Source organism: Schistocerca cancellata, chromosome 4 (genome assembly GCF_023864275.1).
Source record: "Schistocerca cancellata isolate TAMUIC-IGC-003103 chromosome 4, iqSchCanc2.1, whole genome shotgun sequence".
NCBI classification, from domain to species: domain Eukaryota; kingdom Metazoa; phylum Arthropoda; class Insecta; order Orthoptera; family Acrididae; genus Schistocerca; species Schistocerca cancellata.
The window spans coordinates 376,408,094-376,432,500 of record NC_064629.1 but is presented as its reverse complement, the minus strand read 5'-3'; the positions used below and the strand labels follow the sequence as shown (position 1 = coordinate 376,432,500).

Below are 24,407 nucleotides of genomic sequence, written 5' to 3'. Positions count from 1 at the left end.
AAAACAACCACTTGAAGCTACTTGTAGGAACAGCAGATGCCACACTGTGGTTCACTGGAAGAATTCTAAGGAAATATAATTCAACCATGAAATAGATAGCTTACAAAAGTCTCAGTCAGCCAATTCCTGAGTACTGATTATCTGTCCGAGACCCTCACCAATTTGGATGGAGAAGGTCTAAGGAAAAACAGTGCACTTCATTTCAGATTCACTTAGTAAGTGTGAAATCGTCAGATAGATGTATATTTAACTTCAATGGCAAATGCTACAAGAAATTTGTTGTCTCTTACAAGAAGTTCGCAATTATAATTCTGTGAAGAGCATTTTAAAAAGGGGGGGGGGGGGGAGATGAGTCAAGAAATGTATTACTTATTCCCAAATACACCTCATAAAATGAACATGACAGAAAAATCAGATAAATTTCAGCTCATACAGAGGATTACAGACTGTAGTAGTTCTGATTTCAGAAAGTGAAGACTATTACTTAAATTTCAACATCTTGAGAAATCTCTACAGCTTGCATTCTGAGTAACAAAAATAAACCGTAAAACTTTCTAAAATCAGAACATTTTTATTAACTCTTACGTTTATCGATGCATCGACAACTGTCCAGCTACATGTGTTTGCAGCCATTTTTTTTCTCATTGCCCAGTTTACATTTCTGGAGTTCCACAGAAGCTCTTACAAATAGGGCTACTGCAGAAAAACAGTAATGTTACTCACTTCCACTGAGCACAACACGAGTTGATAACTATTATCATAAGTATATTGAGATACATCTCTTATTTCTGAGAACAAAATACTATGTGCATCTAGGAAATACTACCCGATATGTCAAAAAGAGAATTATGTGGAAAGGAAGATCAGCGTATTGACTTGTTGATGGTTGGACCTTCAGAGACATGTCCCGAGCTTGGCTTGGGCCACAGAGGACATCATCCATGCCCTTTGCAAAGGAACAATTCCATTATCTGCCCAAGTCTTTAGGGGCACCACAGAAAACCTATATCAGGATAGTTGGAGGGGTTTATGAACTCTGCTTCTCACGAATGTCAAACCAGTCTCTTACCACTGTGCCGCCTTGCTCAGCATATATTGGTAGTGCTGCATCACTTTCCTTAACTATACGGCTTAGAGAGCATCATTTTCCTTAACTATAAGGCTTGCTCAGCTAGATATGGTAAATGACCATAATGTTATAATAACAGTAACCAACTTCAGTTTTAAACAATTAACAACAAAAATTTAATTAGCTCTCATAATTAAATTTTAGAGTACAGAAATAATTAATAAATTAGTAAGAAATTTATCATGAACAAAGTATAGCAAACCAATAATTCAAACACAATTACTTCACATTGAGTATACAGAGCTGTAAACATTTCACACAATAAAACTGAACAAGTAAAAATTTAACATCATTATTTTAGATTATCAGGCAATCACACAAAAAATAAAATGAAACTTCAAAAAGTAATTTGGAAAAACTTCTAAATAAGAAAAAAATTATCATTAAAGTACTTATAATAATACAAAATCAATGCATATTAACTTCCAATTTTTATACACTCAAAAGTACTTGAAGTAATTTAGTCATGTCTAGATGTACTTGTAAGTGTATAACACTACTTCATTTGTACAAATTATCACATGTTGTTTGTTTAACTTTTTTACATAAATGAGGACTTCCATGAAATTTATTAGGGGTACCTGCTTCAATTCTCAGTCAGTCACAGAGAAACTTACAAACTAGCAACCAAATATTGCTCATTTTAAGACCTATCATTGTACAGAAAAATCAACACAAGAATAGTACAATAATATAATGGCTTGCGTGTTTCCTGTAAAATATAAGCTTGTGTACACAATTCTTTATATGCTCTAAAAATTAAAATTATAACTTTTTAAAGACCTGAATAGATCACCATTTTAAAATAGTGTCGATGCTTATAAAGGTTAGATAGGTCCCACTGTACTTACTGTCTTTTTATGTTCCAGATTATTGCACTAACTCATGTCACATGTAGTACATAGACTACAATTATTAAACAAAACATAGAACAGGAAATTAAAGAGAAACACATTAGCAACACCAGTTTGCAAAACTTAAATTTAATTTCTTGTATCTCATTTATGATCACCAATTTCTCTTCTAACTGACAAGTTTTAACACCCCTCCCTCCTTTTCACACACACACACACACACACACACACACACACACACACACACACACACACAATGATGCAAACTAATTTTATGTAAGACATGATAAACATTTTTAAACAAATGTAGGAGCAGTAGATAATACACACTGTTCTGCTTCAACAAGAAATTTTGTTTTTGCCATGAACAATTCTTTAGAATCATCACTGAAACAATGAGAAATGGAAGTCACTGACATCATCCTTCACTTTCAGAAAATGTCTTCTTTTCTACAAACCCATCAACTTCACACTTTGTTGATTATCAATATGCTGCCACAAAATTATCAACAAAATTGTCACTGGTTAATTTAGTTATCTTTCTTATTCCACTGAAAATTCCTTACATGATTACAGACAATATGTAGCAAGAACCATGTAATCATTTCCTTCAGCAAGGTAGTCATGATTTTATTATAAAATTTTCTGTTTTGTGTAAACGCGTAAGTAGGTACTGCGATCATATCTGACATGAAATACGAACTGCACTGCATGTTTTCAGAGAAAAATATAATAATAATAATAATAATAAATAAAATACAGAAAAAGACCACTTAAACTCCACGTAAAACTACTTATTAGAAAATAGATCAATTCTGTAATCACTGTTTAATATTAACAACAAGTTTACTTATTGCTAGGTGCAAGCATTTTTCCATCACCAACATCTCATGAGGTGGTCGAACGAATATTACAAAGACAACCAGGTCATGTGCATATTGTAGAAGATTCTTGGATTAAGTATCAAATATGAGGTGTAGATCCCATTCGTTGCTGAGGAGAGATATGCAATATAGCTATGAAGTAATTTAGGCATTAGTTGCTCTAAGTGTTCTACAAGTCTTAAACAGTGTTATAAATAATGGAATCAGTCTTTTATGATACTTCTCTGTAAACTTACCAAAGATTTAAAATAGTTATTAAAAATTAACTATTTTGTAACATGGCAGTAGTTAAAACTTTCATGGTTACTTTGCATAAGAGAATGTGTCTGTTTGAAGAGATCTGTGTTTATTAGCAAATTAACTGCTTTTAACAACAATCAACACAAGGATCTTAGAAAAGTATTAAAAAGTCTATGACAGCAGGCTTTGTCTTCTCTTATTGCAACTCTGACTAATCATTTCTACTTTACACATGATGACTTTCACAGCTGAACTGCTGCTTCATCTGTTCAGGACAGGAAATAAAATTCAATTCACAAATAATAATAAACATTTCAGATTTCAATAACACAGAGTTTTAAAAATCCACTAATTGCTACATTATGTAATTTGCCAATTAAAGTGTTTTGTTTTACTAAAAGCTTACTTTTTGAATCAGAACATATGACTTCCTGCTTCAATAGCAGATTTCATGATTTGAAGCAGCCTTATGACTGATTAAAAGTATTTTTATAACTGAAATATTAATCTGTGAAATGCAAGGGAAGAAACAGAGTTTTATGAACATCTGACATCACTTATAAAACACCAATATGAGACACCAAAGTTAAATAATGAAATTTAACTTACAAAAATATTCAGTCCTTTGTAAATAATTAATTGCATATTAAATGAGGTTTCACACTTGATGACATCAACATCTTGCCACAATATTTTGGCTGACAACCATTCAGCCACCTTCAGGTGAGTTTTTACATCATGTACATCATGGCAAAATGTCAATGTCATTTGGCTGCAAGCCTGAAACCTCATAGAATAGTCATTATGCTGGAAACTGCCAAGAATAAAAATTATCTCCATATATATACCTCAGCCCAACCTGCATCAACAGATGGAGTTTCCGTAGTCCTTCAATATGGGTATTAACATAAACTTTATGTAAGGGCACAAATGTACCAAAACAGCAAGGAATAAAGAAATTAAATGATTAGTGGTCATGTGCCAAACAGAGTATATAACAACATATATGCACATTTAATACACACATTATCACAGACATCTGTTTCACAATAATATATACAATTAGTGTTACCAACACTTTAACATTCTGTTCTGATGGAGGAAATCTAACAATCTGATATATGAAGCAAAAAAATAAATACATTCACACACTGTAAACTAGATATGCTGATAGAAAGCAATAGAAAAATCTTGAAGCTCATTAAAATATAACATGATGTCTTGGAAAGAAAGTAAGTGGATTTTATTTCAATGTCAACTAACGTCACTCAAAGCCTTTAGCTTGAAAATGTTACCATAGTTTTCCTAGTCTTGGTTTTGTATTTATGCAAATTTTTCACTTAAATCCTTTGAACATACTGCCACATTACAATAAAAATTCTGAAGTGTATTTCTCGGTGTGCTATGTCTAAATTGTCATAACGGTAACAATTCTCTTAATCACATTTAACAGTTTACAGTACAAACAAATTTTTATGTTTGCAGACAAAAGCAGGGGAAACAACAGTTAAATCACTTTTTCCAACATGATAAATGTGTGATAGATTGTACACAAGCTTTAAGTGATAGAGAAACTTGCACTTTGTATTCTTGTTTTTCTCACATGTTCCACATCCTGGTGACTCTGCTCACCATCAATGTAAAAAACAAAGAGTATTTCCAATCTAATCAGTAGAACAAACATTATGTTGTTGCTTAGATTTCTTGGTTTTAAGAACTTAAACATGTGGTAGATGGGAAACATTTATTACTTACATACATTGACGAATTCAGCTCCATATTTACATTGAAAACGAAAAAGATAATACCAATGTACATACTACTGTCACAACAGGTACAAGAAGAATAAGATGGATGGATGGATGTGTGTGTGAGAGAGAGAGAGAGAGAGAGAGAGAGAGAGAGAGAGAGAGAGAGAGAGACAGAGAGAGAGAGAGAGAGAGAGAGAGAGAGAGATTAAAATGTATTCTATGGGTTTCATGAATGTTAACTACCACCCTCAAGTTTTTTGAATGTGAATAAAATTCTAACTAATTGGATTCTGAAATTTTTATAATTATCAATGCCCATTAGTGACAATCGTATATCTCCAGCTCCTCCTTCCTCCCACTCAGAAACTCACTCACTATTTTTTCTTCTCCTCTCTCTCTCTCTCTCTCTCTCTCTCACACACACACACACACACACACACACACACACACACACACACACACACACATGAATCAATGCGATATATAACGAGATATATAACACATTAAAAAATAGCATTTAACACACAGGAGATATACTGCTGCTCTGCACTATAACTATATTTTATTTGGTGTTTATGACTGCCATGTGACAAAACCCGCAATTCAGGAATTATACATTCACACTTCACAAAAAAAGCACTTAAATAAACATTAGTGGTAATATCTCTCATAACCAATGTAAAGAAATTCCTTAATTTCAATAAATTTCTGTAGTGTAGGAAACAATTTCTTTTAGACACCATATCTATACATTTTACCTGTTCAATTTTTTTTAATTAGAATGATTAAATTTAAAGTTACTAGTGAGACTAAAACTAAAACTTTTAGAATGCGAAGATACGTGTAAACCCTGAAAACAAACAGCAACAGTAACTAACATTTTTGACATGTCTTTTAATCACAGCAATGCACAGCACATCCCATTCCACATTGAACATTGCAATGGTCATTAAAATATCATCAATGCATGACAAACAAAAATTTCCACACACAAAAAGGGATGTGCTTCTCTAATCCTGAACAACATAAAGGGAAAACAATATGATGCCTAACATTAGTACTTTTTCTACTGCAGTTCTGTTACTCTCCCACTTTACTTTGTAACAGCTAACTAGCAGTTTCAGTACTTACACACAAGGGCAATGGAATTTTTCTCATTTCATGAAAAGAAACAGGCATTAACCAATGAATTTCCAGTTCAGAGTGAACTTAAGGCACAACCCAAGGAACCTGACTGCAGAAAACTTATGTACTCAACCATTCCAAATTTACGATCCACTACATGAATCAGCAATTTCTGAGCATAATTCCTCTTCAGAATATATTTAACAGTTCATTGCGATGATTAACAATTAGTTGGTGTAAGTGGTGGGAGGGTGAGCTTTAAGCAACGACATTCATTCATGTTTGTAATTTAGCACTTGTAAGCTCATAAATAGAAAACAACTTTTGAATAAAGAAACAGGCGTTATCAGGTTTTTCAGTCTTCCCATTCATCATCCCCATCATCATCGTCGTCATCATCATCTCCGCTTGATCCACTACTTTCTGAATGAATTACACGAGCCCTTTCTGCTAAAGCTCGAGCCAATGCACCAGCTAAGCTATTCTGTGTCTCCTCAACTTGTGGACGTTGGTTCGGCTGTACCTGTAAAAAAGAATATTACGTAAAACATTGTGCCATGTCCTGCTTTAATATAGACAAAACAATTTTATGATAAACAATGCAGTCAGTTGCAATGACACAGCAAACATGAAAACATCCCAAATTTGAGAATTTACTTCCACTAATGACAGTGGAGAGGTACTTTAGAAGTGCAGCAATTTATTAGAACTCATAACAGAACTACTGTTATACTTCTCTCTCTAGTTCAAGCAACTCTTGAGCAAGTGACTAATGTATAATGCATGTGCAAAACACTCCTAAAGAACATAGTTAATTCTACACTCAAAACTGGTAAGACCACAGCACAGTTTGTCTTAGTACAAATTTAATAGTGTTTCTGGAGAACAGTTTTTAAAATTCTGCATAATGAAGATAAAATATTGCCACTAAATGGGAGGAATATGCAGGATTTAAACAGCTCCTTATCCTATTAATGTTGTTAATGGTCACATTTATTCCTCACTAAAGTTGTGCAAATCTAATGAGAGGAATGCCCATTTTCTTGGAACACAGACTGCAGATGTTCCCAAATCCTTCAAACAGCAAAGAGTACTAGTACTGTTCAGCTGCCAATTTCAGCTGAAGATGGCTGCTGGTGGTCAGCCAAAATTCCAAGGCAAAAGATGACATCATTTGGTTCCAATCAAGTTCATTTAACTAACATTGCAGTTTGTTATATTGGCCCATTCCTGGGCTATGAATATTATTTTTGAATACACTGAGTTGCTACAGGTTAAAACACTGTACAACATAAGAGAGTGACAATATAAAACGTATACAAGGCTGGTTTTTTTTTTTCAGTGTAAATGACAGTGGGGATTATTCTTGTAATAGATAGCATCAATCAGCTTTTACACAGAATTCTGAACATGAAACTTCCAAATAAATATTTTATTTATATTCAGTCCTTGTAACTTAAAATATTTTGTTGTAGTGACTACATCTTACGATAATAAAATTTTCATGAGAGTTCAGTGGCAAAATTTTACATGTGGTGTGCATTTTCCCAATTTAAGTGACAATATGTTTTCTGTCAGCCAGTGAATCAATGTTACTCACTATTATTTGCTACATCATTTACAGTATATTCTGTGCCTTTGACAATGATAATTTGTGTAATCTTCAAAGAGGAAAAAACTTTGCATCTTCTACATAAGTTGGGGTATAACCACTGATATATATATCAATAGAAACATTGGGCTTAAAGCATAGCTCTGTGGCATCCCCCCCCCCCCCCCCCCCCTTAAAATCTCACAGTAGCCATTCAGATACAAAAATTTATTCCCTGTTGGTGATAGTTGATAACTTTCTCATCCCAATTTGCCACATCTATACATCTACACAATTACTCAGCAATTCACAATAAAGTTTTTGGCAGAGGGTTCAATGAACCACCTTCAAGCTGTCTCTCTACTGTTCCACTCTCTAACGGCACGTGGGAAAACCGAGCCCTGATTTCTTTTATTTTATTATGATGATAATTTCTCCCTACGTAGGTGGGTGCCAACAGAATGTTTTTACAATCGGAGGAGAAAACTGGTAATTGAAATTTCACGAGAAGGTCCCATCGCAACAAAAAACGCCTTTGTTTTAATGACTGCCACTCCAATTCACGTATCATGTCTACGGCACTATCTCCACTATTTCATGATAATACAAAATGAGCTGCCCTTCTTTGTACCTTTTCGATGTCCTCTGTCATTCCCACCTGATGCAGATCCCAAACCGCACAGCAATATTCCAGAATAGTGCGGACAAGCATGGTGTAAGCAGTCTCTTTAGTAGACTTATCGCACCTTCTAAGTGCTCTGCCAATGAACTGCAGTCTTTGGTTTGATCTACCGGCAACATTATCTATCAAATCATTCCAATTTAGGTTATTGGTAATTGGAATCCCTAAGTATTTAGTTGAATTCACAGCCTTCAGATTTGTGTGACTTATCGCTTAATCGAAATTTAGCAGATTTTTTTGAAATTAGTACTCATGTGAATAACTCCACACTTTTCTTTATTCAGGGTCAATTGCCACTTCTTGCACCATACAGATATCTTATCCAAATCATTTTCCAATTCGCTTTGATCATCTGATGACTTTACAAGATGGTAAATGACAGCATCATCTGCAAACAATCTAAGAGGGTTACTCAGATTGTCTCCTATGTCGTCAATATAGATCAGGAACAATAGACAGCCTATAACACTTCCTTGGGGAATGCCAAAACTTCTGTTTTACTCGATGACTTTCCCTTTATTACTACAAACTGTGACCTTTCTGACAGGAAATCACAAATCCAGTTGCACAACTGAGGCAATATTCCATAGGCATGCAGTTTGGTTAGAAGACACTTGTGAGGAATGATGTCAAAAGCCTTCTGGAAATCTAAAAATATGGAATCAATTTGACATCCCCTGTCGATAGCACTCATTACTTCATGTGTATAAAGAGCTAGTTGTGTTTTGCAAGAACAATATTTTCGGAATCCGTGCTGAATATGTGCCAATAAATCGTTTTCTTCGAGGTTCTTCATAATTTTTGAATACAGTATATGTTCCAAAACCCTACTGCAAATCGCTAGATACAAAAGGTATCACTGATGAGCTTTCCCACTAATTCTGCAATGTTTCACTTTGTGATAAAGTATAACTTGCTTGGTTCACACACTCAAATGTTGTTATGATATCTATTGAACTCAAGTTATCATTTTGCCCCAAAACTACTTCACACGCAAAAGAATGAATTGCCATCTCTGTTAATGTACCTCTTCTGAAGACAAATTCCCAATATGATGGCAAATTACATGTACTGAGTCGTGCTACTAGTCTCTTACGAAGACATCTCAAAAACCTCCAAAAACACTAGTACCAATGAAATTGGCTGTAATTGTCTGCCTTATTTGTTTCTACAATTTTAAACAGTGGGTGTACTAATGACTACTTTTATCAGTCTGGTCAAGTCGCCGAACTGGCATCAACTAAAAAGACTTGCACTAGGTGACCAGTCTATCCGATGGAAGGTCTTAGCCACACATACATCAGTCTGAAAACTAACCACTCCAGAAAAACATGACACAAGGAACAGAGTACATCAGTAGTGTAAAATGAAAATGAACAGATGATCTTGAGCTTAACTGATATTTCGTCATACCCACGTAAGTCTTTATACTTCAGCTCTGGCAATAACTATTTTTTTCATCAGCATGAGTGAAGATATGTACCGAGTCCAGTCTTTTATGACTCAGGCTTACATGTTTACTGATTGTAAGATACTGTATACAATTAGATACTGTGGGTAGCTGTTTGGGTAACATATAACATATATGTACATGGATTTATCCACATGAAAATGGCTACATAACTGTATTGACCAATAGTGGTTTAAACAATTTTTTTTCTGCGTACAATAACGGTTCCCTGCTCTTGTAGCACTTATTATTGTAACATGTATTGGTCCCCCTTCAAACACTCATGTCTGTAGCATCTTTTCGTGGTTATGGTAAACAACTTTCTAGGGTAAATGTGCCATTAAACCTGAAGATACTGTAAAAACTGTTGCTTTGGTGGGAGATGATCACAAGATGCTGCAAAAATGTTCAGATCTACACCTTCCTATATGTCCATCAGCGTAAGAAGGTACAGGGAATCTGAAGGCTATGCAACGAAATCAGGATCAGGTCCAAGAAAAATAGCATCTGCAACTATTGGGAATAATGTAGTCGAAGTACCAGATTCAGAAACTGATATTACAAGCAATATAAGCATTAGTGATTGTTGCACCTTGACCAGGTGGAATAAAGTGCTTCCAGAGGACACAGTGAAAATTGTGAAAGGTTTTAAATACTCTGTTGGCATACATATACATGGTATGTCATGTGCTATTCTGAAGGATACTGTATCTGATATTGCTGAACCTTTGACTGCTGTCATTAACCAAAGGCTTGATGTTGGTATTTTTCAAGACTTCATAAATTGGCAAAGACAATACCAGTGTATATAAAAGGTGATCCTAACAGTCCATCCAGCTATAGAACAATTTCTATAATACCTATAGTAGCAAACATGATTGAAACTATAGTGAAGAACCAACTGTTATGTTATCTCAAAGACCACAGTCTCTTCCTGGATAACAATCATGGATTTAGAAGAGCGAACTCTATATCTACTGCAATGCTTGATGTAATAAAAAGAACTGCATGGTTTTAATTATTTGTGCTCTACACAAGGCATCCGATTGCATCTCTAACATGATACTGTTGGTAAAATTAAAATTTTATGGTATAAAGGGTGTCATTTTTGGGACACTGCCATCTTACCTAAGAGACAGACGGCAGATTGTTTGTATCTAAGGAGCAATGTTTCATGAAACGGTGCTTCAAAACTGCATACTGCAGGGCTCTGTACTTGGCCCTCTGCTCTTTTTAATATTTTTTCAACTACTTAAGATGTGATGGTCATATTCTGTTCTTTGCAGATGATAAAACATTAATGACTAAGAGTAGAAATTCAGGTGAGGCACTAACGGATGCTAATATTTTGTTTCAAGTAGCCAAAACGTGGTTCAAAGCAAATGGGATTAAATTAAGATAAAAGCCAGAAAATATTATGCAGCCTTGGTGACTGTGGACCCACAGCAAATATTTATAGTGTCAGACTCCTGGGAATGACAACTGACAATAAGCTGATGTGAACCAAACACACTACACATGTGTATTCTAAGCTCTAAAGAGTAATTTACATCCTCAGGAAGCTCAAATGTGTGATAATAGGTCAGTACTTAATCGTAATATATTAGGCACTGCTCCACAGCCACTTCACATGTGGACTGTTGCTGTGGGGACACTCTACTGGAAGTAAACATATTGAGCCTACAAAAGAAGGCTGTAAGAATAATGTCTTCCAGCAAGAAGTTGGACCACTGTAGACCCATTTCCAAGCAGTTGGGAATAATGACAATATTTAGCCAGTATGTTTTCAACTCTCTTTGCTGTATCTTGCTACTAGTGCGTGCGAGTTTCAGTGAACCGAGTGTGGTGTTGTCGTGCATGTGTGGTTGAATCGGCTGCAAATTGTATCAGATTGCTGGAGGCACCTGTGGGAAGTGTGCACATGGCCCAGCCTTCATCAACTACCTGCTGGCAGCTTGCACATATATATGCACGGGGCAGTGCCGGCTGGCACTTTCTGTGTTCATCCAGTTGTGCTGTTCACACCAGATGTCTCATAATGTGTGGATTCCTGACTAGCTCACTTCTGCTATCACTCAGTGGCTTACGAAAAAAGCCATATTTTTGTTACTTGGATCAGTTTTGTGTATTATTTGGTTATTACACAACTGGTGACGAGTTTGGAACGGTTTCCACGTGCGCAGTCTTTAAGTGCAGTTTCATCAAATTAGTCGTTATGGACACCATGTTACCGACCCTGATTGAACAGCTTACTTTGGCAGTGACCATTTTGTCAGCTTCCATTAACACACAGTGTACCATTCCAATGGTCCATCCATCCACTTTTCCTCTGTATGATGATTTGGCCGATGATTGGGAAGCTTACAACAAAAGACTCACACAGCATTTTTTCACTTTCGATGTGACAGACTCAAATTTGTGCAGAGCCTTCTTCCTCTTCTAGATTCTAAATAAAAAGTATCCATTACTGTGTCGGCTTGCCCCTTTACAAGAGCCAGCAGCTCTTACTTCTGATTACATGTACACTTTATAGTCCAACTACGATCACAAATGAAAGCCTGTCATAGCGGTGCGAGTTGAATTCTACCGATGCCATAAGAAATCATACTAGTCATACAGGACCTGGGCAGCTAAACTTCATGGGCTTAGCAGAAAGTGCCAAATCATTACTGATGTCCATAATCACTCTTATGCAGACTCTCCTGTGCATGTTGCAATTATCTGTTTAGCTCCGGACAACGAAGTGCACCACAAGACTTTACTCTGTGAAAACCCCCCCATTGGCAGTTGTTTCGCAAATAGCACAATCTCTTGAAGTTTCTGAGGCAGCAGGTGACCAAACTGAAGCATGGGATGACGGGGCAGTAGTGTTACAAGATGTGCCCACTATGATGACAGATAGCTTGCAAGAGAAACAGCAGTAGCAATGGTTAACATATGGACCCAGAGCTGAGTGGATCAAGGCCGGCCCAAGCAGCCGCGACCACCGTAGCACCACCATCAGCATTCTGTTTCCATCTTGTCCTTTTTGTTTTGTCAAGCAGGAAAGTCAGAGTGCTGTAAGCGCTGGGCTAACTGTAATGTTTGCCAGAAGAAAAGCCCCGTCACCTCTGTATGTCATTTGGCGAAGACTGCTCAGGATATGGACATGGGCATAAATAGTGTGACTCCAATACTTGTGACTGTCCCAGTTATTTACCGAGTTAAGTGTTTTTTGACAAGTACTCTGGCTACAGGTCGACACAGGTGCTGCAGTGATGTTATTGAATTCTCAATTAGAAACACTATGCAAGGAGTTTTTGGACTTTTTTGTTTTTGAAAGGTATAGTATTTGCTACAAATTTTCTGCTCACATCCACAGTTCAGCCCCATTTCTGTCACACCTATTCTATTCCTGTTGCCCTGAAAGATCAAGTGAAAGCAGAATTAGACAGACTTCAATCTCTAGGGGTGGTGTAACCTGTTATGGTAAGTGAATGGTCGTCGTCACTGGTTTTAGTTCAGAAACCACTGGGGAAACTTCACCTCTGTGGCAACTTCAGTACGACTGTCAATGCACAGTCAATCATGGATATGTATCCTCTATCACATGAGGAGGAACTGTTGGCAAAAATATTGGGTGGTGAGTACTTTTCTAAAATTGATCTGTCTGAAGTGTATCTGTAGGTTACTGTGGGCAAACAATCTCAGCGATTCTGGATTTGAGTACTCCTTTGGTCTCCTTTCGGAGTGGCTAGCACCACCGCTATTTTTCTAGGATTTTTAGAGCAACTGACTATGATATTGTTGTCATGGGCTCCTCCACAGCTGATCACTTAAAAAATTTGCTCATTTCATTTTCTGTCTTACAGTCTGCAGGCTTACAGTGTAACCTTACGAAATCTCAGTTTTTTCAACCTTCTGTTGTTTATTTGGGGTTTGAGGTCTCGTGGGACTGGGTTCATCCCCGCCAGACCACATCTCCACTGTTACGTCTATGCCTCACCACTCGTTCATAAAGGAGCTTCAGGCTTTCCTAGGGCAGATAACCTACTACCACAAATTCCTGCCAGGGGCAGCCACATTGGCCTACCCGTCACATACCTTGTTACGCAAGAATGGACCTTTTCACTGGAGCCAAATTGCTAACGTGATTTTCAAATGAAATCCAAACTAATCTTGGCCCCTTGTTCAGCTATGTTCTCTCTGGACCAGCACACAGCTTTGGTGACTGATGCCTCACAGCAAAGCCACGGCATGGTCCTAGCGCACCGATATGCCAACAGCTATGAATGGCCTGCTGCTTTTGGCTCTAAATCTCTCACTCCACAGCAGCAGCCTTGCTTTCAGGTGCAAAAAGAGGCTCTTGCTGTAGTCTATGCTCTCTGTAAGTTTCATATTTTTTTTATGTGGCTCCAAGTTTCACCTTATTACTGACCATAAACCCTTGGTTTCCTCATTTAATCCTCACACTAACTTGCTGACAAGGCAGCACATCGCCAACAATGCTGGGCACTGTTCTTGTCTCATTACAATTATGAAATCCATTTTCGACCTATGTCAATACGTGTCAATGCAGACACCTTGGCCCACATTTCCGAATTTGATTGTGAAGAAATGCTTTGCTTCCAGCTTGATATTTAAACACAGGCCAAGGTCGAAGGTTTCCCAATTATGAGCGCGTGCATAGCAGCTGCCAATGCTGCCTACACGGTTCTCCACCATGTGGTTCTGTTTGTCAACATGGCTGGCCAGATAAATTGCCGGGTCAGGCTTCGGACTCCCTGAGCAACTGTTTTTTCTTATGATATCACCTCTCTGTTTTTGACATTGTTTTCCATGGAAGACTTCCCTCCAAGAGTAGTCATTCCCGCTGCCTTATGGCACACGGTTCTACACATCCTCCACCAGGGCCAATAGGGAAGCTTCGAACACTAAACTGTTACCTAGGAGACATGTTTTTTGGCCATGGATTGATGGCGAAATTGTCTGTTTTGTTTTGGCTTGTGAGCAGTGTGCCTGTCAACAGACAGATTCCAGGGCATCCCTGTCCCCCTGACCTGCTCTCTGCCAGCCATGGGAATGTATTCATGGGGACTTTGCTGGTCCCTTCTTTAATTCCTATTGGCTCTTGGTTCTGGATGCATTTTCCCTGTTTCCTTATATTCTCCAGTGTGTTTAGACATCATCTGAGGTCACAATTCACACACTTTTAAAGGTTTTTTTCTACTTTTTGGTTGTCTTGTACCTTAGCTCCTGATAATGTGCTGTTCATTCCTCACATCTTTCAATTGTTTTGCTCCTATCACGCCATTAGCCATGTTATGGCTCCATCATTCCACTCTCAATCAAATAGCGAGGCAGAACAACTAATGCATACATTCAAGTCCCAAATGAAAAAGTTTGTTGTGGATTCTTTACAGGATGATACCCAACTTCATTTTCTGAGCACCTATCGCTTCATGCCTATGGGAGAGTGGAGGCTGGTGAGTTGCTTTTCGATTGGCAATCGCGCATGCTCCTCCATCTCCTTCAGCCTGCACCACACCTGCCGCAGTTGGGTTTGTCTGGCCATTTCACATTGGGATCACTGGTGTGGGTGTGAAGGTTTGGTTACCAGCCCAAGTGGATACTGGCCACTGTTGTCCACCGCTGGAGGTGCCATCTTTGTGACATCTGTACAGCCGATGGGCTGGTGGCACATCACTTTGATCAGTTGTAACCTGCTCGTCACTGGAAGCTACTGGTTTGCAGGTGTGGCCCCATCACCACAACCTGCCCCATTGCCCTCTGCCTTGAGACTGTAATCATTGCTGTGGAGGTGAACCCATCCCATTGGCTGCCTCCTCTGTGTGTGGCACCCTGTGGTTCCATCTTCCTGTCACGGGGTTCCAGCTTCCCGTCACCGGGTTCCAGTCCATCTCCGGACTTGGGTCCAATGCCATGGCCTGCTGTTCCAGTCAGGCCATCTCCACTGACCCCCTTGCTATCATCGCCTCAGCCATTGTCATCAGTGGGTCCAGCCCCACCTTTATCGCACTGGGACCTGTCTGCTTATGACAACACGGAAATATCAATGGCATCCTACTCTCTGGTGCTGTCATAAGGTGTCACGCAAGACCACCACCGTCGGGCGTGCCCACATCCCTGCACATTCCGACCCTATGGTCCAATGACTGCCTGGCACATTGTTCTGCCCCCTCTGTCCGCAATGGCTGCCGCCACTCTGGAGCTGTTGGATGCCTCTCTCGTCAGGCTGCTGCTGTCTCCTCCGTTGCCTGGGTGCCCATTTCTCATGAGGGAGAGGTATGCTGTATCTTGCTACAACTGCATATGAGTGTGCCGAGTGTGGTGTTGCCACACACGTACGTACGTACGTGTGTGTGTGTGTGTGTGTGTGTGTGTGTGTGTGTGCGCGCGCATGTGTGTGTGTGTGTGTGTATATGCCACCAACTGTATCAGGATGGGCTGGCCATTGGAGGCCGCCTGCTACAGGCGTGAAAGAGTCGTAGTCTCCGCCACACTGTCTGTTAGCACCGACTGATGCTCTCTGTGTTCATCCAGTTTTACCATTATTCTGTATATCATATTGCATGGATTCCAGACAGGGTTATTTCTGTTACTGTTCAGAGGCTTATGAATAAAGTCACAGTTGTAATACTTGGATCGGTTTCGTGTATTAAAAAGCCGACATTGATTTTCGAAGCTGCCGCCTAAGTAAGACACGGGACGGTTTTTCCACAGCAGCCATGATGACATTCAACTGCCTACCACTGGATGTTCGAACATTGCCACAGAGGATGTTCAGAGCTTGACTGACGCATGTGCCCAAGCAACAGCCACTATATTCTGTAAATAAATTTTCCTCTACAACTGGAATTGTAGACTGGTCAGTATGTTACCATCACATGTGAAGCCACAAACTGGAAACATTTAAGAGCTGTAAAGTGTTGTTTATAACTAATGCTTATAACACCAACTGTTGTGTAATGCTTCTTGTCTGTTTTCTTAGTTTTAGTAGTGGTTTTAATATGTAATTGCTAAGGTGCGATGCAATCCAGGCGGCCATGGCCGGTGAACAATGTTGTAATAGTAATAGCAAGAGGTGACCACTTCTTGGAATTTCAAGTTCTCTGCCACTGTCACACCACTGCTATTGAAGCACAAAATTGACTCCGCCAAGATAAAGAGGTCAATTTTAGTAAGAGAACTATCTAAACAAGACAGGAAGAAGCCAATCTTCAATCCAGAAGACCTGCTACAGACCCAGAACTCACCAGACTCATCACACAACTCGACTATGTTTTGCAAGGGAATATAGCGACTGGAGAGTACAACAACTGGGGCAAGTATTGCTCACTGATGGGTCGCAATTTGACCTGCAATTACCTGGCAGTAAAGAGAGAGTATGGGGTTCTCCTTTGAACATTCTCATCCAGGACACCTTTTCAGGGTGGTTCTCTGATGGTGTAGGGAGGAATCATTATGACTACTTGTACAGATCTCATCTTTGTGGAGCATGGGGACCTTAAAGCACATAGGCATGGGGAAGAGACCCTTTTGAAGCACATGGTGCCTTTCATTCCATTTAATGGTGATGGTTTTACACAAATACATGACAATGCATACCCACATGTTACAAGAATAGTACAACAGTTCTTGGATGAAAAAGAGATTTATGCTATGACTTGGCCTGCCCAAAGCCTTTATCTGAATTCTAGTGAGCATGTTATCAAAGCAGCTGGGGAGAAAGTCCAGCTGGCACTATTGAGAGGGCCTATGGTAGCCCTCTTGAAAGAATGGTATATGATTTCTCAAGAGGACACTGCAGCAGTAATGAGGAGTACGACTGAAAATGTTGGATGCCATGATAGGTGCAAGAGGCAATAATACATATTTTTGAAGATCTGAACAGAGATCTGTGGCATGAAATGTAGAAAACCAAATGAGAGGTACACTACTGTTATGAGCTTGCTTAAACTTTGTTTTAAATGTGAATCCATTTGTGTTATTTCCACATCTCCGATTTAATTCATTCATAATTACCTTTTTTTCATTGTTAGTCACGTAGATTGGACCACATGACAATATTTTATGATAAAATAGTAGATTAGCAATATAAAAGTGACTGGAATTTAAAATAAAAAATTTAAATAGAAGTTTTTACAAAACTGAAGTGTTGCATTCTTTTGTGCTGGTCAGTGTACACAGTATTACTTATTTCTGACTACATCCTGTCATCATAGTCCTACTGTCAACTGAAATAATGTTTTGGCATTATCAGCTGATTTGTCTGCATGTACATGCAAATAAAGGACACTCATAAGGAGTCGGAGGGCTGAAAAGCACTATCACAATTATGTGTTTTTTTTTCATGTTTGGAAGCTGCTATAGCACAATCAAATCAAAGGACAAAATGCTCAAATTGCTTCAAAATTATACTGAATCATTCGGAAGTGAAATTAAATCTCTTAAGGAAACAAAGGCCAAGTTACTAAGTGAATCAGCACACTGTGTTTGTGGAAATCCAGTGCCACACACACACACACACACACACACACACACACACACACACACACAAAAAAAAAAAAAACTGAAAATTCTCATGTGCAAACTATGAATACTGCACCCAGTGCAAAAACAAACACAAAAAATTCTCATGGGCAAATTAGGATTGAAAAAGATGCAGAGTGTAAAAACCTATAAGTAACTATAGTTGGAAAACAGCCACATATAATAAAAGGAAGAAACATGAAATTGATTCACAAAAGCAGATAAACAAAAATGAATTCCCTCTTATTGGCAATTTTATACTAAAATATGTAGTTTCACCAAACTGTGAAATCAATGTCTGCCCTGGTACCCGACCTCATCAGCTCAACAAACATTTTAAAAATCTCGTGCATAACAGTCCACAACTAAAAAAGGAAACACTATAAAGACCAATTTCATAGGTGTTTTTATTCATTCTGGGATGAACTCAGTATGAAGCAGTAATGAGGAAGATATTTAAAGTGAGATCAGAAACATTATTCGCTCAGCCAAAGCATTGTACACAAAACTTAAGACTGTGGAATTCTGCACAGAAGGTCAGTAAGTAGTTCTTACATAAACAAAATAAACAGCGGTATCAGGGAACAGTGCACCAAATCCAGCACAATATTTGTTGATCCTAACTAATTTTTAAGTGACAAATGCCTGGGAAAGAATGGTATGCATTTAAACAGATAAGGTTCAATGAATTATAGTAAAATGATTACAGACATCTGTAAAATCAATAAGAACAAAGGAAACTGATACCACGTGAAGGGGGGTAAAATTTCAAAAGTCACAATTGAAAATAAAAAATAACTCCCAGTCAGAAATTCCAATATAAATATAAGTACTAAGGGCAGTAAGTTTCAGATCTTAGATTTAACTCCAAACCTGATGGTATTTCATCACAATGTATAATCGCTATCCAACAAACAAACAAATTTCGTAAGTAGGTTAGAACTTAAATAGTGGCAACACTGCTGTGGAGACACTATGCAATGGAATCTACTATTGTTGCTGATAGCACATGTTGTTGACATACCTACCTTACCTCCGAGCAAATGGACTCACCCGCCCCACATCACCGGCGTGCGCACAATCGAGTGAAACACAGTCAATTGTGAGCAAGGGGTCTAATGTAACAAAGTCACTACGTTTTTGAAACAGGAACAATGGAGTTGAATCAAGATTGACTCTGCCAAAGGTTGTACGGAACGACAGTGTCATCAAGGTCTTCAAGAGGCATGCAGGGAATTGGCATTGCCACACAGAACAGTGGCACATTGGGTTCAACGTAGGTCGTCAAACTGTGGCAGACATACATCGGGCAGGTCGTCCTAGCGTCTCTGAAAAAGAAGTGCATGCTGTTGCCGGGTTAGTGGACAGTGATCGACACCATATGATTTGTGAGCTCGCCCACAAAACTGGATTAGCGCATACGACTGTGCTTTGGATCATAATGGAATAACTGGGCATGCAAAAAATTGCATCATGATGGGTTCCACATTAACTGACAGAAATGGATGCATTACGACGTTGCTCAGACGCACTTTGAGTGCTATGAGCGTAAAGGAGAGGCTTTTTTTTATGCCACATCGTAACACTGGATGGGCCACATCATACGAGCCAAAATTGAAACGCCAATCCAACGAATGGCTTCATTATGGGTCGCCGCGAAAGTCGAAAGTGCGTCAGAGCCCCAGAATGGTGAAAGTTATGGCGATTCTCGTGTATGACTTTGATGGTGTTATCCTAACGCAACACGTTCCTCCATGGCAGATCATCAATGCACAGTATTACAGTTCGTATTTGGAGCATCACCTGCGAACAGCTTTGCGAAAGAAGCAGCGACACATTTTGAGCAACTCACCCATCATTTTGCATGACAATGAGCGGGTGCTTACAGCTGTGGCTGCTCTGCTCAGTCAATGGGGCTGGGAAGTACTGTACCATCCACCATACTCCCCGGACTTAAGTTCTTGTGACTTTGATTTGATTCTGAAGATGAAGGAACCACATCGTGGCATTTGCTTCAGAACTGTTTCAGAGATTCAACAGGCAGTAGACCACTCCATTCGCACAATCAACAGAACAGGCTCCGCTAATGGTATACTATGCCTTCCACATTGCTGGCAATAGGTTCTGCACAATGCTGGTGACTACTTTGAAGGACAGTAACAGGTGCAAACATGTAACTCTTTTGTACAGGTTGTGAATAAATAGTTGCCACTATTTAAATTCGAACCCTCATATTTTGTTAGAAAATAACATGTAAAACACCTTCGTATTATGTTTTACTGAACATTGGCTTAATATGGTATCCATTCCAAATTTTGCACTGAGTAACTATTTTTGTAGGAAACTGAACAAATATGGCGGTACTTGCATTTATGTCAAAAATGACATAAATTTTAAATGTATACCTCACTTAGAAAAATTATCCAAAGAAAAAGATACTGAGGTAGTAAGTGAAATTGAAATCACTAATTAAAAATAGCTATAATTTGTCTATAAAGGGCACCAACTGGAATATACATCATTTTAAAGAACCTTGAAAATATTTTACACAAGACTGCACAAAAAAGTAATTATATGAGGGGATTTCAATACTGACTTTGCAAGTGAGTCCCAGCAAAAAAACTGTTTTACTGAATCTCTTAGCAACTTTCAATTTAAAGGTTCCTGTAGAAACACTAACACACATCACAAAAACCTCAGCCACAATCCTTGATCAAATATTTACGAATCTGCCCTTGAAATATTCAACACAGACCTTCAATACAGGTTCTGGGGACCACACAGCCCAAGAAATTAATATGTGATTAGGAAAATAGCTTTGTTTGACCAAATAGCTAAAACTAAATCTATGAAGTATAATGACGAGAACATACAAAATTTCCTTCACTGCCTGAGTAAAGAAACTTGGAAAGAGCTCTATGAATGTAAAAATACTAATGGTAAGGTCCACAAATTCTTAAGTAGTTTTAGCTATTATTTTGAACTTTGCTTTCTGCAATCACAAAAAAGGGATTTGAAAATAAAATGGGTTACAACAGGGATACAAATATCAGAAAAGAAAAACAGATTACTTCATGACATATCTAGACAGCACACCACATCTCCAGAATTTGCCTCCTATTTTAATAATTACAAAGAGTTTTAACTAAAGTTGTAAATGAAGCAAAAAGAATGGCAAATAGTTCCTACATAGCAAACGCACCAAATAAAATGAAGGCCACATGGGACATTGTAAGACAAGAAACAGGCGTACAACAGAGAAAATACCATAACATACAATTGAAAGAAAACTCATTAGTAATATTTGATCCCCATCAGATAGCAAATAATTTCAACCCATATTTTGCCAAGGCAGCTGAGATTCTGGTGAAGCAAAACTTTCAATATGCTAGCACTGCAAGTCAGATTATAACTATCCCTAGTAATAAGTCTCTCTTCCTACACCCAACAGACGAATGGGAAATGCTAAAAACAATAGCGGAGCTAAAATCAGAATCTTCCTTTGGTGCTTACAACATACCAGACTTAGTAGTTAGGCCCATGGTTGGCATATGCAACAGGTCACTTTCTGAGGGAATCTTCCCAGAAAAAGTAAAAATAGCTCAAGTGATGCCACTGTACGAAAAAGGTGAAAAAACAGAAGAAACAAATTATAGGCCAGTCTCTCTACTATCACTCTTTTCTAAAGTAATTGAAAAAATCTTTTACAAAAGACTCATAGTTTTCATTGAAAAAAAATATACTTTTCTCAACCACACAGCATGGTTTCTGAAAATGTAACTCAACCGAGACAGGTATTACTGATTTCCTAAATGAACCTTTGAACACATTATACAAAAACGAACACATATCAGCAATATTCCTAGAACTTTCAAAAGCATTTGACAACATTAACCACAGTCTATTGCTTAGAAAGCTAGAAAATGTTGGTGTCAGAGGCCCAGCCTATGGGTGGGTAAAGTCATACCTACAAAACAGACAACAAATGGTTGAAGTCTTGTACAAAGAAGGCAAAAATTGAATTTCCTATCTTTCAGAAAAATACTGTGTGCCACAGGGTTCCATACTGGGAGCAACTTTGTTCTTGCTCTTTGTAAATGACTTGGAACCACCCAGCCCTAACTGTAGGTACATTAAATATTCTGATGATACAAATATTCTTATCAAATGCAAGATCCCAGAAGAGCTCCAAAACGAAATAAAAAAGATCACTTCACGTATATCAGAATGGTTCATAATGAACAACTTAATAAACACACAGAAAACAAACACACAGACCAGAATAAACAGCCCCAACTGCAAACACAGAACTGTTAGGCAAAAGGCTTGAAACTGTAAACAGCACTAAATTTCTAGAAGTTTGGATTCAAGATGACCTAAGATGGCAGAACCATACAGAACACCTAAGTAGTAAACTAAATACCATTTGTTATAGTATTAAATTTCTTGTTGGATGCACATTAATACAAGTCATAAAAATGTGTACTATGCCCTAGCAGAGTCACAATTAAGATAGGGTTTAATTTTCTGGGGAAATCCAACACCTGGCAAAGGCTGTTTCATTGCACAAAAAGAATTAAAAGTGCCATGGCAGGCACAGCACCTCAACCGTCATGCAAACTTTCATTTGAAAAGCTTCATATTCTTCCATTATCATATCTATATATCTTAGAAACAATAATGTTTATAAGGAAATCATAGAGGACAACAGCAAAATTGCTCCAAAAAATCAAAACCAATTCATACAACAGGAATAACCAAGATTTACATGTGCAGTTTGCATATACCACACTGAAACAGAAAGGACCTCTGAAAGCAGCAAAAAACTCTACAGCACACTACCTAAAAGAATTAAGATAATAACTGGCTTGCATAAAACCAAAATAACAGGGAGTGACTACTTGCTACAGAATTGCTGCTACAGTGCTGATGAATTTTTATCTACTATGTAAATATGTGAAAATAATTAAATAGTTTATACAATTAAGGCCAAAATAAGAAATGTGTATGTATAAATTTATTTGTGTATTCTATGTATGTGTGGACTGTTATATACAAATGTGTGTGTGTGTATAATCAAGGCCAAAAGTAAGAACTGTGTATGTGTAACATTATTTGTGTATTTGTGGACTGTTTTCCTCCTTACCTTAGGCTTATATCGCTATATACTGTGCTATACAACAACTTCTGTTCAGAATTTATTGCAATTATTTGACTTGTCCAACATCACTATGTATCCCTGTACAATGTGAGATTCACAGGACCAAGAAATATACAATACAATACAATACAAAACAAAACAATACATCAATAGTGGTGTAGATACAGGGAATAAATGAACTGCAGTACAGCTGCAAGGTTCAGCAGAAGGCTGACAGAAAATACTGGGTTCAACGACCTGAAAGTGTTAATACATCAGCATAGCAGACTATCTGAATGCAAAATAACGTGTGTGTCACAAACAGACACATAGGAACAATTCCAGCATTCATCTGATTTGTAGTCCATTGTTATGTGAGACTGCCAACTGGTCTGCTACTTGCATATTCCAACCGTACCAATAAACAACCAGAAAGAGCTGTGATAGTCTGGCAAATAATGGATATTACAGTATGTGTGTATGAACTTTTGAAGAAACATATGACCTGTTTCCGGTATGACTATGTACTTGCAGATTGGCTGCAGTCAACCAAAATTACATCTTTTTTTTCCCCCTCTAGTCTCAGAATATTACAAGTTGACTACACAGTCATTACACGTCTTACAACATGCTGGAGGAGCTTTGTCACATTGGATAGCTCCCAAATAAACCAGATCTGTACACTAACTTGTAAAAGTGGTCCTTGTGGTACATGGTACATCATGTTAATCAGTACAGATAGAATGTCCATACAATCATTGGGGACAGTCAGAAAAGAACCTCTTTGAGAAGTTGTTTAACTTGCACAAAACATGGGCTTAATGTCAGTTATGTCATCAATGAGCACTCGCACTCCGTGTATATTTCTGCACTCTGTCATTTTGTGGTAGGTTCCTACCGATAACATCAACTCTCATCACATGTGATAACTTTTTCCAGAAAATAATTGTCCACATTTTGCATTTCAATCAAGTCGTGGCAGGGATCAAAACATATGTTATTTTTTTTTCTCCCTCACCCCCCTGAGTC

At 38.1% G+C, this 24,407-nt stretch overlaps 1 protein-coding gene across 1 annotated transcript in view; it reads right to left on the bottom strand.

Moving 5' to 3' along the window:
* Window positions 1-2,187: 2,187 nt before the first annotated feature.
* LOC126183386 (neural Wiskott-Aldrich syndrome protein-like) overlaps window positions 2,188-24,407 on the bottom strand; it is a 106,140-nt gene continuing 83,920 nt past the window's right edge. Inside the window, exon 10 of the mRNA XM_049925331.1 lies at window positions 2,188-6,506. Coding sequence (XP_049781288.1) covers window positions 6,339-6,506 — 168 coding nt within the window. The 3' untranslated portion in view covers window positions 2,188-6,338. The remainder of the gene's footprint in view (window positions 6,507-24,407) is intronic.